The sequence below is a fragment of the Aspergillus eucalypticola genome (genome assembly GCF_003184535.1).
Source record: "Aspergillus eucalypticola CBS 122712 chromosome Unknown BO83scaffold_6, whole genome shotgun sequence".
Lineage (NCBI taxonomy): Eukaryota > Fungi > Ascomycota > Eurotiomycetes > Eurotiales > Aspergillaceae > Aspergillus > Aspergillus eucalypticola.
In genome coordinates this window covers 803,206-817,653 of record NW_020290280.1, presented here as the reverse complement: position 1 = coordinate 817,653, position 14,448 = coordinate 803,206, and the positions used below count along the sequence as shown (strand labels likewise).

The following is a 14,448-nucleotide window of genomic DNA, read 5'->3' as shown; positions in this document are numbered from 1 at the left end:
TCAGACCGAAGAATCACCGTTCCCCCAAGTGGGTCAACTACTGGTAGACTAGCCCTGCATAAATAAGCCTGCAGCTCCGCCGTGTCAGCAACTTTGCATCCACCAATAACCAATAACCCACATCATCATGTCTCGACACGAACCACCACCCCAAATGGATCCGATAGCTTCTACATCATCAACATCAAATATTGTGACGCTTCGGTCGATGCCTCAGCTAGAACATCTCTGGACGCCTGAAGATGATTGGACGGGGGTCAGCGATCGAACCCACCGTCGTCGGTTGCAGAATAGGTTGAATCAACGGGCTTATCGTATGTTTCCCTCCAACCTGAGTGTTGGTTATTAATCTGACTATATAAACTAGGGCAGAAACATAAAGCCACTACGGGGGATTCCTCCTCCTCCTCATCATCATCTACCTCCACCACTCAATCCCAAACCCTAATTGCCCATCCTTCCACCATAATCCACCACCCCACATCATCAACATCCCCATCAAACAAAGCTGCAGCTGCAGAAGAAGATAATCACCACTGCCCCCTCGCCCCCACCAACATCAACATCCCCCACGTCCACGAAACCCTCACCACCCTCGCCATCCAAAGCTACCTCACCAACAGTCCCCGTCTGGAACACCTGCTGAGTCTCTCCCGGCTAAACGTCCACCGAGCCATCATCGACAACATCCGCTTGCTGGGCATGACACCCGCACACCTCCGACCCGACGACGCCCTCTCAATCTTCAACACCCCATCCCCTTTTCCAAACATCGATATTTCCACCCTCCCGGAGAGTCTCCGCCCCACGCCTCTCCAACGCCTCATCCCGCACCACCCCTGGCTGGACTTCTTCCCGTTCCCCGAGATGCGAGACCGGTTGATTGTCGCGGCTGCGACGGGCTACCTAGATGAGGACGAGCTGTGTCGGGATCTCATGGCGTTTTGGGATACCCGGAACTCTGGGGCGACGTTGGTGGTGTGGGGCGTGCCATGGGATCCGTGCAATTGGGAGGTCACGGAGGCGTTTTTGAGGAAGTGGAGGTGGGTGGTGCTGGGGTTGGGGGAGTTGAGGAGAAGTACGGATTATTGGAGGGGGAGGAGGGGGGAGGGGAAGTTAGTGTTTTGATAGCATAGCATAGCATGCTGGTTTGATGTAATGGATGAGTTGGTAGATTAGAGTGTTATGGAGGAGAAAGTCCTGTCTTGTTGGTTCTTAAAATTAAGGGTGGTTGTGTGGAATGAAGTATACTCTTTTAGTATGGGACTTGAAGGAGATCAATATGACACATTATTGACTCCCTCCACATACCATGTCACCAGTCACCACATTCCATTCCATACCTACATACTACTGACCAATTTAACTACAAAATAAAATTAGAGTTACAGTTTGACTACTTCACCAAATTCCAACAACAACTGTCATTTAAAACAACCTCACGCGCCATATACACCATACTATATACAAATATCAACATCAATTCCAAATCAACATATTTAAACAAATTACATAACTACTACAAACTATTCAATACGTAGAAGACAACCTCATTCATACATTATCACTATACCCAAAACTATGACCAAAGCCACGCCACCAACCCAAATCAAACCAAACAAGGTTAGATTACTCATTCCCGTCTACTTAACTAAGTTAACTACTAACTTAACCAACCCACTAAATTCTAATCACCTAATCCACCTCCAACAATCACTTACTTCCCTACTTCACCACCCCCCTCCTAAGAGAAAAGAAAAGAAAAGAAAACAAGAGGAATAACAAACATGCCCACCTCCCTCCCCAACCGCCCGAAATCCCGCCCTACGGCATCCTGCCTCCCCTGCCGAACCCGAAAAGTCAAGGTAAATAGATCCCCTCCCCTCCAATCCCATCCCATCCCATCCCATCCCATCCCATCTAATCAATCCCCCTCTTCCCGGGGGAGATGCAACCAGTGCAACCGCCTCCAACCCTGCGAAACATGCAATGCGCGGAACATCGCGCACGAATGTAAATACGCCGTGCCGGATGAAGACAGGCAGGCGATTGCGCAAGCGGAGATGATAGCTGAGTTGAGGGCGGAGGTGAATCGGCTACGACAGCAGATTAGCGATCATGAATATGATCATGAACATAATGTAAATCATGAGGAATCAATCATGGGGGGTGAGGGTAATGTGTTAGAGGACGGGGGTTTACTGATTGAGAGATTGGAAAATGGGGAGAGTTTGGGAGAAGAGGATGATGATGATGAGTTGGGGAGAGTGTATCGGATTCTGAAGGATGGGGAGTGGGAGAAGGTGAGGGAGGTGGTGGGGAGGATTAGGGGGGATATTATTACTACGACTACTACTACTACTATTTCTGTTTGATTATTATTACGTTATGTTTTATGTTTATTGTGGGATTGGAGATATATGGTGGGTGGGTGTGTATGCAATTCGTGGTTCTCGTGATTATTGATTAATGGGTGGTATAGCTTAAATCAACTGGGAAGATCCAACACTGAGAGAAGAATAGAAGAAGACACTCAAGATTAACAAGTTGTATGGCCAGTGCGCTCTGGCAGTTAAACCCCACAGGAAGAAGAGGATCAGAAGAAGAGAATCAGAAGAAAAGAACAGCCTTGCTCCCAGAGCTTTTATATACACCTCGCCAAAGCAAACCCTGTTAGAACAATTACCCAAACCCATAAATAATCACCTCATAAACTCCATCCAGATCGCCCACTTCTGCCCTCAGCTCACGAATACATCATCTCATCGCCGGGATGGGAAAGGGCGCCCTCGACCTTGGCTCCGAGAACACTGCTCAGGCAGTCCATCAGTTCAAAGTCTTCCACCACCGCGCCAAAGCCGTAGCAGCGCACTTTGGTGTTCAACGTCTCAATGATCACTTTGACGTCGTCCTTGGTCAGGCTGCGGTAGAGCTCGTGATTCTTCAAACACTGCAGCGCCATGATAGGCGTGATTTGTCCGTCCGTCACGAGCTGCCGACTGAGGTTGAGAAGGGTCGACAGGTTGGCATGAGGGAGATCGTAGGTCTTATGCGGATAAGTTTGTTCATTCGAGGTGTTGGCGATGTAACTGGGCGGCGGGCAGGTCGCCATCAAGGCGTGACCCGAGAATGGCATGTCCTCGTCATCGGCTTCCGTGATCGATCGGCGGCAGAGATAGTCGGTATGTTCGCGACACGGCGATTCCAATCTAGACAGCAGTCAGTCATACAATCTTCCGTTAGACGAAATGTGGCGGTTCATACGTCAAGATAAAGTCAATCTGTAGCTGGGGGTGCTCCTCAAAGATGCCCGATGGGTGCCTCGGTGCCCGGCTCACCGGCGCGATCTGGTCGAGCGTCGCTAGGGCGTCACACGGGGCGGCCTGATACGGCCCTTGCGGTGGTGACATCTCGCTCGACGACACATCAATCTGCTCAATCCCCGTGGTGATCGGACTCAGGCTTGCGGAGACGGTGGTCGGTGGTGTGGTGTACATGTTGTTCGTCGAGGGATTGGAAGGAGCAACGCCGGTGGGCTGCGATCCCGTGCTACTGCTGGCAAATGGGCTAGACTGATAGCCGATCGTGGGTCGTTCAGCCTTGCGCCGCTCGAGCTCGGGTTCGTAGTTGATGCCATGGGCCGTGAGGATGTCTTTCAGGATGGTGTTCTCGTCCGATAGCGACTGCACCATATCCCGGTGTTGAACCACAGTCAAGTTGGCCGCCGAAATCTCCTGTGTGTATGCCTCTCGCAACCGCGACACCTCCGTTTCCAACGCCCGTATATATTGTTCCTTGCGCTCGCGATGAGTTCTAAACAGTCGTTGGCATCTGTTCCTAGAATAAATTGCAGAGACGGGAGAGCCACGTACCTCTGAGCCTGGCGATTCAATTCCTGTCGTCTGGTAAGGGCGGGTTTGCTGTCGGGTTTGGGACCACGTCGTTTGGCCGGTTGACCATCTAGAAGGGAGTCGGGTTACAACGAGTGCGGACAAGAGTGAACATACGGTAGCACAAACCTCGAGTAACCTTCTTCTGTGTGCCGCTGAAGAATTTGAAAAAGTCGGCCCCGATTGTCGAGGGTCTGGAATTGGGTTGGCCTGCATGCAGTGTGGTCAGAGCGGGCAATTGACGGGATCCTCTCCGAAGCAAAGCGATGCAAGACACAACAAGCAACAAATTATCACGAAATGAGGAAAGACATGTAGGTACAGCACATCACGTCATACAACATGCAGGCGGTGCAGATGACAGAATCAAGAAACGGTAGGTAACGAGCGAACGGTGCCGACTGCAGCCTTTCCCCCATCCGGGATGCTCTGTGTATCCATCACACATGTTCCCCAGAAAAAGCAGAGATGAAATGAAAAACGGGCGCCGATCGTATCACCACAGGCATACAAGCAATGCGAGGTCTCCAGGGCAAAGGAAGCCGGGAACTTACTTGGCATAGCCTCTGGTGTCATGGTTTGGCGATTGCCCGCACTCAGGTCCACAGACATCGGACCACCATTTATGGAAGTCATGATGGTGGTGATGACGATGAAGAATGAGGGTGATTGGGAGAAATGCGACCGGCGCGATCAGAAGATGGCCGACGGAGGACACCGACGAAGCGGAGGACGGAGGCGGGAAGAATGAGGGGAAGCGAAGAAAGAGAGAGAGAGAAAGAGAGAGACAGGATCTGATGGGACTAGACGGTGGAGGAGGAGGAGGAGGAGGAGGAACCGACAGCAGATTAAATGAAAGCGAGATTCATTCAATCAATCAATCAATCTGGACCGTTGTCAGCCTTAAAATGGACTTTGATTTGGTAGTCAAGTGGATTCCTTCTTTTTTTTCCTGTCCAAGCGTCTTTCACCGTTGGGGAACAAGATATACGCACCGGCAGGGTCGGACGTTTTCCCCGAAAGTGCGCGGCCGATGGGGACCTGAGTTTGGGGGGTGGAGGAGGGGAGCCACCACACGAGCTCTGGACCAGGGGAAAAGGAGAGATCTGAATGGAGCAGATGGGAAATAGGCTGGCGGGGGCGGAAAAACGGCCAGGCAATAATATCGATTAATTGATTAATTGGAAGGTTTGCCCGGTTGCCCGTTTACCATCCGTGGGTTGAAGGTGGATAAATGTATAAGTTAAGTTTGGTATGTTGATTTGTGGATTCTTGGTAGTGGTAGTAGTAGTACCTCTCTGTTGGAGTACTAGGTAAGTAAGGTAAGGTAGGAGAGAGAGAGAAAGTGGGTGCGGCGGGTGTGGTGGGCGGGAGTTGATGGATGGATTGGATGTAAGTATGGGGTGTGTCAGAAAAGGGCGAGTTTCAGTTGAGACTTGAAGCTGCAGGTTGAAAGGGGGAGAGAGATGGTGGAGGAAGAAAAAAGAGTAGATAGATAGTAAGTATGAGGGTGAGTGGAGAGAGTGAGAGAGAGGGAGTGAGAGGGAGGGAGTGAGAGGAAGAAGAGGAAGAAAGAGGAGGAAGAGGGAAAAGAAGAAAGAGACAGAATAATACCCTTGTGGCAAGTCAGTGAAAGAGAGAGAGAGAGAGAGTGTGTGTGTGTGTGAGTGAAAAGAGTGAAAAGAGAGAGTAAGTGAGTGAGTGAGTGAGTGAGTGGACACCCACTACTGTCCTGGATAGTCGACTAGTTTCGGTTTGGATGAATGGAGAGCGACGATAGTTAGTATCGACTCGTTCGGGACCCGAAGTTAAGTTGGTCATCCGTAGGCGAGCCGGCGTTATATCGACGGGGGAGACCCTGTCAAGCCTTCTAGCGGTCCCGAGCATTATTGGCTCGTTGCGTGCATCTCCCTTCCCTTTTCTTCACGGACCCAGCAAAGAGACACTCCAGCGGTCGGCGCAAAGGCCAGGCACACGGCGTTAGTTAATTCAGTTACAGTCTAGTAGTAGCAGCATCATCAACTTAGTAGTGGTTGGTGCCTGCCATGCACCCGGGGCGTCCACTAGTAGTCACAATAGATCCAGGCACAGATTTTAATTGGAATTGTACAGGAGGGAAGGGAATGGATTGGTCGATGACAGAATTGATCGTGAATTTGCAGAATCTAAAAAAGAAATAAGAGGAAAATCCAAAATGATTAAATGAATAAATGTGATAACCAAGAAGAAAATCAAATATCGACCATGATTATTCATTTTTGAAAAATAAAATAAATACAGCATACAGGCTACAGAAATCAAAAGGAATCAAACTTCACAGTAAAAAGGGGAATGGTCGAAAGAATAAAATAATCACGATACAATAATTATCATACCCCAAAAATGCTCATCCAAAAAGAGAGAGAGAGGGAGGGAGGGAGGGACAGAAAGCAGCAGTGCAGAGGGGAAAAAGAAAAAGAAAAAGAGGTCAGAAAGTAAGAGACAGATAGAGAGAGAGACAGCAAAGAGGGTGTACCTTACAGTCTACACATTCCCCGGCCCGTTTCAGACTAGTGCAGCTTCTCCCTCCACTCCCCCCCCCTCCCTCCTCTTCTCTCTTCTCTCTTTCTCCCTCTCGTTTCTGGCTGTCCCGATCTTGCCTCGGCTTTAGTATTTAGTAATTTAGTATTAGTAGTACTACGATAAATGTAGTACTGGAAATGGGCTACACAACCAGCTTAACCTTACTGCACTATACTCTCTCTCCCTCCCTTCCTCACACAAAAAACATTACATAAGTGAGAAACCATATATTAATGAGTGATCATTCAATTATTCACTATTCGTGTTCCTGTCAAAGAACTCAAGAAGGATGAGAAGCAAAGCATCTGCCCGTGTGGAGTGAAGCAACAACTAACCGGGTGTGATCGGCCAGGCATCCAGTCACTCGGCGGTTATTGGCTATTGGTTTTTTCTTTTTTATCCTCCTCTGAATCGTCGTCGCCCCTCACGTCTGCCTGTCTCTGCTGGCCTCTCCCCCCTCCGAGTAATTGTGAATCGGGATCCTCGCTGCATCGTCAATAATCAGTCGTGCTACTACTTCCGTACTCATCCTCCTCCTCCTCATCGTCACTAAATCCGCGGCAATGGTTCGTCTCTCTGCTATCCGGATCGAACAGGTGCTACTATAAGTGGTTTTATAATCATAATAATTATTATTATTTTATTATCTTTGTTTCTTCCTCCTTTTATTCCTCTTCCATTCTATTTCAGTCCTAGCCTCATGCACTCAGAGGATCAGAGAGACGCAAGTCAGAAAATGGAGTGATTAAGAAAGGAGATGGAAAGAAAAGAAAAATAAAAAAAGTGCTCACGAATCTGATATATGGCGCATCTCTTTGGCCCGGCGGTTCGATCGATCGTCCCCCCGGCTGTCGTACCAGAAACCATTCTTACCTGTCGCCTGTCGCCCAGTAGTAGTGCTCCGTCAGCCTCCGCGGACTACTTCCACCACCACCCCCACCCCCAAAAAGTCCTGCCCTTCTTCCCACCTTTGCCATCCCTCAATTGACATCTCAGAATAGAGGCAGGCGCCGTGTGTAACACTCTTGACTTAATTTCGCTGCGACCCGGACCGATGGGTTTGGGAAAACAGGTTCTCCTTGGTTGATCAACCGTCGAGCCTGTCCCTTTTTGCTTTTTTTCCTCTTCTTTTCTCTTTTTGCACTCCCTCCACCTTCTGACCATCCACAGTACTCCCGTAGACACTGCATGATTTCTTTGAGGGGGTATTGATCCTGCTCTGGGCTTAACTTTCTTCGTTTGCAAACCCACAATCGTTTTTCTTTGGGGCTTGTCTGGTTCACCAGTCCGTGTTCAACGGGCCCATCAGCCCCACTGCCCACACAGAAGCCTCGGACTAGTCGCCTGGTCCAGGATAGCGCTATACGTTTATTATTCATTAGTGGCAGGCACAGGAAAATCTACTGTCCCCAACGCTCCGGCTGTGCTGCGTCATTAGGAATAAGCATGCGCGAGCTGCCGGGTTGCGAGGTGGTCAAGTGGACACTATCTCGGTGCGGTACCTACATCCGGAGCTTAGTGGATGATTGGATGTATGCACCTTCCTGCTCCTGCCGCCGTGGTTATCCCACTGTAAGGGGGGGGGAGAGGAGGAGGAGGAGGAGGAGGAGGAGGAGATGCCACTCGATCCCATCGTGATCGTGCCAGTCGGTCGACGTTTCATCGCTCTTTGCCCGGACAGGTAAGCAGATTACGCGCTCGTTGATCAAGTTGTCGGAGTTGCTTCATTGTACCTCATAACTACCGCGTTATTCCCGCATAAGACCTACAGATGGGATAGTGCACACACACGCGCGCGCCCTGCAAATCGAGGTGATGTAACTGACCGGGATCGCCCCTTTCCGGGGTCTCTTTGCTTTTTCTGTCCCTCTTTGTCTGCTGCAGGTTTCGTGAACATTGAATTCCTGGTCCCCGAGGGGCTCTCCCACAATGCGAGCCCATACGTAGTGCACAGAGCACTCCCCAACCAACACCCAAGGGTACTCCGTACTACCCATTGGGTAGTGCACGGTCATTTCTCTGAAGGCTGGAAGACACTCCCGGCCATCGAATAAACACGTTCGAGTTAGAGTCAAAATGCCAGGTGGGTAGCGATGACGGTGGCTCGAAGCCTCGAACACCTTGGTTTGGTAAAGATAGATAGCTCGTCAATGGTACAGACTCTAATCGCCATTATTATCACATCACCCAAGATGTGGTCCTGGCACCCTGAGCATGGCCACTATTCAATTGTCCACGATTATTGTCCCAATCCATCAATGATAAGCCGAGGCTAGACGCACGACGACGATCACCGAACAGGATCACAAACCAAGATACTTGTAGTTAGCTCACCAACAGACCACGGGCCCAATTGAAATTGAAGACCGAATCATCGCCGACGAAGCTCCCCGAGAAGCCGGGTCAGATCGAGATTAGGGAGGATCTCAAGGGAGGACGAGGTTGAGCAGAGACCCGTCTGAGCTCAGTGAAGAGGAGAAGTTGTTTGGACGGCGCGGAAACTATCGAGCGGATCGGCAGCCTAAGGCCGCCTATCCACCCAATCGAGATCGCGCCTCAGGCCGCCATGACTCGTGATCTTCGATGCTTCCGCCTATCATGTGCTTTTCCCCTCTGCCCTTTCCCCCCTCTTGCCTTTACTGTCCATTGTTCTCTCGTTCAACTCCATCCTTCATCTAGTCTAGGCTACTATAGTTCCTCTCTGCTCTCAGGGCAAAGGGCACTTTGTCCCGCCTAAACTGAAACGTCTGCACCGATAGTCAAGTGCCCCACCATGTCGGCCCAGGCTCTTTATCAACCTCCCCTCCGATGCCATGCAACAATCCGAAGTGCTCGTCCACATCTCCGCCCCCAGCACCGTGGCCGATGATGCCGGCTACCGCGCTCAGGTCGAAGCAATCCTCAGTTTTCAACCTTTCTCTCGTCAGCTCATAACCTTACGATCTGAGGACAGCGAAGCCATCCCCGCTGTAACGGAAGCCGGTCCCTCCTATACCCAGGAACAACACAATGCCAGCTCTTCTACACTCAAGCCTCCAGACCCTGGAGCAGCCTCACCAGCCCAGCGACCAAGTCAACATGACAAGGACTCGCTCGGAACCCCCATGAGTGTCATTCCCGATTCTCAGCCTGAGCGAATTCCCCCGGAGCCAGTCGACTTGCAGGAGATTGCCCTTCCCCAACCAAGTCCAACACCCCGTCGCAAATCGACCGATACGAATGGCCTACCCCCTACGAAGCGAAGTCGTCTAGACTCCCTTCCACCAGTCATCGGTACAACATCCCCAGATGAACATCTCAACAACCTCAGCTCACCAAACAACGACACCACCACCACCACCATCACCACCAGAGAAGCGCCCGCCCCCCAAACACCAAAAGACATCACCCTACACCTCCCCCTAGAAATCAAACCAAACCCACCTCCCATATCAACAGACCCCTTCACAACCCACATCACCCCGACCCTAAAAATGCTCTCCACCCGCCTCAACCCCTCCCGCACATACACTCCCCTCCAACAAACCCGACCCCTCGACGACCTCGAAAGAGGACACTGGTACCTCCGCCTCAATCTCACCGACACCCTCAACCCAAAGCCAAGCTCCAGCTGCACCTGGGACATGCCACTCTTCACGCGCTTCTGGACCTTCCTAAGGGATTTCATCGCCAAAGAAGGTCGCGCTGGCTGGGGTGTCTGGTGCATTCTGGAGGATGATGGCTCAGATAAACCCGCACCGTCGCCTCAGGGTGGACCCGAGGATCGTGGTGAAACAACGAGACCAGTAACCCTGAAGGTCTACGCATGGGGCGAGCTAGCTTCTCATATATACCTGCTTTTATTCCTGGCGAGTGAGCGTCGCGTTCGCAGGATGGGACTGCAGTGGCGTGATAGTGCAGACGATGTCGTGATTCAGATGCCGTAGGAATCATGTTGGGTGGATGCAAATTCCCAATACCTTTGGGGGTTTCTTTTCGTAGTGTATAAATAATATTTGTGGAGCATCAGCGATGCGCTATATATGTACATACTCTTTCAAAAATTACTGCTGTATCTGGACCTGTCATTCTGTATAGTACTACTTAGTATTTCACGCGGAGTAGTACTTCTATAGAAATCGTAAGAGTATTAATGGCTACTACTTTTGCGAATATGAATAAAAGCCCATTCGCTTTATCGAAGGTAAGATACATCAGTCCAATGCGCTGAGAAAGACAAAGAATGCGTGTAACTGGCCATATGTCATTGAGCTTATGGTACGAGAATATCGAGCTGATAGATAAGATAGATACTATGGTACAATCCGAGGGACGCCAAGACCAGAAAACGAAACGAAGGAAGCGAACGAGAGAAAAGAGCATGCAGCTTTGGATTTCGGCATCCCGGAAATAGTTAAGTAGCAGTCACAGAGCCAACTCTTGGCCGCATGAGGGCACAAGGAAAACACGCCATATTCCGTATTGAAAAGAAAATTAGGCACAATCTCAGCCGAGCTCATGTTTCACGTTTGGATAGACGAGAAACGTCGAGAAGAACGGTTAAAGGAGAAGGAAGAACCAAAGAAATCAGAAATTGATAGGAGACAATTTCGGCTCATGTACGAAAAGATGAAGAAGTATGACAGACACGGATCAATGCACGGCATATGCGGTGAGACATCAAATATGTAACTGGCTTTGCGAAAATGCATGAACGACAGACCAGTGAACGCCATTTGCACGGAGGATATTTCTGTTATAGATGTCTAATAGTTCAACTCCCCGCTGCCAGAGCCACCGACCGCATCGAGATCCTCGTAGCTCTTGAGGCTGCGACCTTGTACGGCTTCGCGCGGGCCCATGCCTTGCTGACCGGCACCGGCGTCGACGAAGCCGCTGGCTCCCACCAAGGCGGCGGCAGGATGTCCAGGGGGAATGTATGGCGGTCCAGAACTGGCCGGCAGGCGACCACCAGATCCATACATGCTGGACATGCTACGGACGGGGCTCAGACGGCCGCTTCCAGTGCCTGGGCCGCCATGTCGATTGCCACGTCTGTCATAAGGACCTGATCGGTTATTATAACGTCCGCCACCACGGCGCATGACGCCTGGTTGATGCAAACCTGGGCCGTCTGCAGACACCATTCCATTGCCACTCCACGAGGGGTTATTAACACCCATAAATCCGGGTACTCCCGACCCTGGCACACTCTGGAAGCTTGGAGGGACATTGCCGCTGCCTGCAAGGTAAGGCGGCATTGACGCTAGGCTGAAACCACGTGGTGTACCGGTCTGGCCCTGACCAGAGTTAAGAGGGAAATGCCCGTTACTATTAGCGTCGGACCGCGAAGGAGCAATCCGAGCAGGGTCGAGAACATAGGCATTGACCAGAGCGAGCTGTATCATCATGAGTATTCGTCCGCACGGTACACGTTAAAGAAGTATCACTTACATCACTGCGAATGTTCTCAAACCATTCGGTATGACGCTTTTCGACATGCTTACGCCAGAAATGCTCCGCCTTGAACAGCTTGGTGCATTCAGGGACTTTGCAGCGATACTTGGACTCATCCTCCTGCTTCATATACTTTGCGAGCTCCTCCTCCAAGGCGTCTTCAACGGGCTTGCCACCCAGCTTCCCGATATCGACATTCTCTGGCTCAAGGATCTGCAAGAGTTTGTCCTCGAAGGTCTTGACCCAGTTGAACGCACGCTGAAGCTGTTGTTCGGTCTTGGAACTGAAACGCTGTGGCCGCTTCTCCTCCGACACAGGCGGCTGCTCCTCGCCCTCTTCACTGGGTTCCTTCTTTTTGACAGGGAACGGCTGCCCAAGAGCGCTAGCCCGGGCCACAGCCTTCGACTGTGTCGTAAGACCGGCCCGGGGTCGACGGAGATGTCCACCAGGGCATTTACGAGCAAGCTCATGCACCGAGTCACTCTCAAAGACACAGAAGAAACAGAAATTGTAGACCCGGCGAAGGTATTCAACCATCAGATCCAACTTCTTCTTCTTGGCCAAGAGCTCCTCATCATCGAGTTCGTCATCTTCCCATCCTTCCTGTTCTTCGCCCTCTTCTGCCTCGCCTTCATCAATATCATCGGCATCGTAGTCGGGCTTCCTCTTTTTGACACTGACAGGCCCCGTGACAGGCGGCTGAAGCCAGCCTTTGCCGCGCAATTCCTCGACTCGCTCTTCGATTTTGGAGAACCCGTCAGCACTTGCTCCCATCTCCTCATCGAGCTTCGACACCAGTCTCCTTGCCAGCTCCAGGTCTCGTGAAATCCGCTCTGGCGACGAAAAGAGATCCCACAAGGCCTTCTTACGGGGTTGCGACGGCGGGACATGAACACCCACGTGGCAGACAAAGTCACCATGAACAGGATCATGGATCGTTTTGTCGTTGATTGCTTCAAGCGCCTTCTCGGCAGCAGTCTGTGTCCCCGATCCATTGGCCGCATGATCATGTTCCATTTCCTCACCCTCTTCCTCCCTTCCATCCCCCCTCTCGACGACCTCGACGTCAGGCGCAGGATGGAGCATGATCCATCCCATCCGATGGTACTTCTTCGACGGATTGGGATCGCTGAGACTAAGCCACTTGAACCCACCATCTTCCTCACCCAAGTGCTCCTTACAGAACTCTTCAATCTTCTCGCGGCTAACATTGGGCGCTAGAGTCTTGATCAAGAGAGCAGACTGAGACAGAGCTTCGTCACGCAAGTCACCACCTCTTGCCGGGAGCAAGTCCAGAACACCCAGGGTTTCACCAACCGCGGTGGTTTCGCCCTCTTCCTTCTCAATGACACCGCCTGCCCCGTCACTTTCACTCTTGTAAATGCCTTCAAGCGTGAACTCATCAAAGAGACCACTCTCGAGGTCTCTCTCCCATTGTTGATAGGCGCCCATGCGGAAATCCATCAGTTGACGACGAAGAGGATCCCTGACCTCAGGAACGTAGCGCTCTCTGAACCACTCCTCGTTTCGATGATGCTGGACGAAAGCACGGGCCATCTTCGCCTGAAGGTTCACCTTGTATGAATCGTAAGCCGCCTGGATCTGTGCTCTCTCTCTTTCCCGGTCTTCACGAGCCTCCCGCTCCCCCTTGACGCGATCAGAAGGACGCCGACCGCCGTGCTTGGCGCGTTCCTTTTCTTCTTTGATCGACTGCTCCGCGCGCCACCATTCGGCAAACCAATTGAACCCCACTTGAAACTCCAGGGTTAAAGGGTTCGGAAGCGGATTGGTGGGAAGAGGGCGCTTGACAGAATCTTGTCCTGGGACATAGCGGTCGATGTTGGCAACGTTCGGCGAAGGCGCACGGCGACGGTCCTCGCGGTCACGCCCGGCATGCTCCCGAGAGGCAGCATAATAGTCGTCTCGCGAGGCACGGCGATCAGAAGGTTCGTAGCGGTCGATCATAACGGGTGAGCGAGAACGACCGCGTGCTCGGCGTCGATCCTGAGATACTGCGTACATACCAGTGGTTAGATTGAATCGGCCATGACCAGTCCGAGAGCATCCGAATGGCAGTCTAGGAGCTAGAAACTTACCAGGTGACCTGCGACGGTATGAGTCCACTGGGACCCTAGAAGCATAGGGATCGCCAGCTTCCCGGCTCCTGCCGGGGGACCCGTAACTCTCATATGAGTCCATAGGGACGAGGTTATGGAAAATCGCGTCGACCGGAGCTCTTGTAGGTCGTAACGGAGAGAATCGGAGCCGGCTACCAGACAATGGCCGAGGGTCGCGCCCAGGACGGTAAGGACAGAAGGCGTAAGCTAAGATCCGAAATGATCAACATTAGAGCAAGTCCTTCACGTGTGCAAAAGGTGCCGGGTAGGTTGGACGTTGACGAAGCAGGGTTAGGGGGCGAGTTGGGCAAGAAGAATATGCAAATGAAGCTGGTTGCCGGGGGCCGGCCATGGAAGAGATAGACAAGGCATGATTCTGGATAACGATGACAAGGGCGAACCCGGAAACTGAGAAGATGAAACGCAAGTGCGCTCGCGAGAGC

At 51.5% G+C, this 14,448-nt stretch overlaps 7 protein-coding genes across 7 annotated transcripts; 4 read left to right on the top strand and 3 right to left on the bottom strand.

Moving 5' to 3' along the window:
• Positions 1-119: 119 nt before the first annotated feature.
• On the top strand, positions 120-1,219 carry BO83DRAFT_406543 (bZIP transcription factor; the record flags this gene model as incomplete). The annotated part of the gene is made up of 3 exons (XM_025533886.1): positions 120-314; positions 368-1,078; positions 1,182-1,219. Exons 1-3 carry the CDS (start codon positions 128-130, stop codon positions 1,217-1,219), a joined length of 936 nt encoding a protein of 311 aa, XP_025390680.1. The 5' UTR covers positions 120-127.
• Positions 1,220-1,781: 562 nt separating this feature from the next.
• BO83DRAFT_415346 (uncharacterized protein) lies at positions 1,782-2,375 on the top strand (the record flags this gene model as incomplete). Its single annotated transcript, XM_025534629.1, has 1 exon — positions 1,782-2,375. Exon 1 carries the CDS (start codon positions 1,788-1,790, stop codon positions 2,373-2,375), a length of 588 nt encoding a protein of 195 aa, XP_025390679.1. The 5' UTR covers positions 1,782-1,787.
• Positions 2,376-2,746: 371 nt separating this feature from the next.
• Positions 2,747-4,466, bottom strand: flbB (the record flags this gene model as incomplete). Its single annotated transcript, XM_025532674.1, has 5 exons — positions 2,747-3,209; positions 3,265-3,813; positions 3,873-3,960; positions 4,020-4,100; positions 4,445-4,466. The coding sequence occupies 5 exons, from the start codon at positions 4,464-4,466 to the stop codon at positions 2,747-2,749; spliced, it is 1,203 nt and encodes a 400-aa protein (XP_025390678.1).
• BO83DRAFT_216515 (uncharacterized protein) lies at positions 4,329-5,268 on the top strand. Its single transcript, XM_025526771.1, has one exon. The coding sequence runs from the start codon at positions 4,550-4,552 to the stop codon at positions 5,018-5,020; it is 471 nt and encodes a 156-aa protein (XP_025390677.1). The 5' UTR covers positions 4,329-4,549; the 3' UTR covers positions 5,021-5,268.
• Positions 5,269-5,893: 625 nt separating this feature from the next.
• On the bottom strand, positions 5,894-6,310 carry BO83DRAFT_376424 (uncharacterized protein). The gene has a single exon (XM_025530713.1). The coding sequence runs from the start codon at positions 6,144-6,146 to the stop codon at positions 5,985-5,987; it is 162 nt and encodes a 53-aa protein (XP_025390676.1). The 5' UTR covers positions 6,147-6,310; the 3' UTR covers positions 5,894-5,984.
• Positions 6,311-8,842: 2,532 nt separating this feature from the next.
• BO83DRAFT_376422 (uncharacterized protein) lies at positions 8,843-10,499 on the top strand. Its single transcript, XM_025530712.1, has one exon. The coding sequence runs from the start codon at positions 9,266-9,268 to the stop codon at positions 10,376-10,378; it is 1,113 nt and encodes a 370-aa protein (XP_025390675.1). The 5' UTR covers positions 8,843-9,265; the 3' UTR covers positions 10,379-10,499.
• Positions 10,500-11,197: 698 nt separating this feature from the next.
• On the bottom strand, positions 11,198-14,087 carry BO83DRAFT_386567 (putative arsenite resistance protein Ars2; the record flags this gene model as incomplete). Its single annotated transcript, XM_025532673.1, has 3 exons — positions 11,198-11,830; positions 11,886-13,900; positions 13,985-14,087. The coding sequence occupies 3 exons, from the start codon at positions 14,085-14,087 to the stop codon at positions 11,198-11,200; spliced, it is 2,751 nt and encodes a 916-aa protein (XP_025390674.1).
• Positions 14,088-14,448: the final 361 nt, after the last annotated feature.

Bases quoted from the DNA above. Each gene is read 5' to 3' on its own strand.
- BO83DRAFT_376424 (XM_025530713.1), bottom strand. From the start codon at position 6,146: ATGAATAATCATGGTCGATATTTGATTTTCTTCTTGGTTATCACATTT.
- BO83DRAFT_376422 (XM_025530712.1), top strand. From the start codon at position 9,266: ATGCAACAATCCGAAGTGCTCGTCCACATCTCCGCCCCCAGCACCGTG.
- BO83DRAFT_216515 (XM_025526771.1), top strand. From the start codon at position 4,550: ATGAGGGTGATTGGGAGAAATGCGACCGGCGCGATCAGAAGATGGCCG.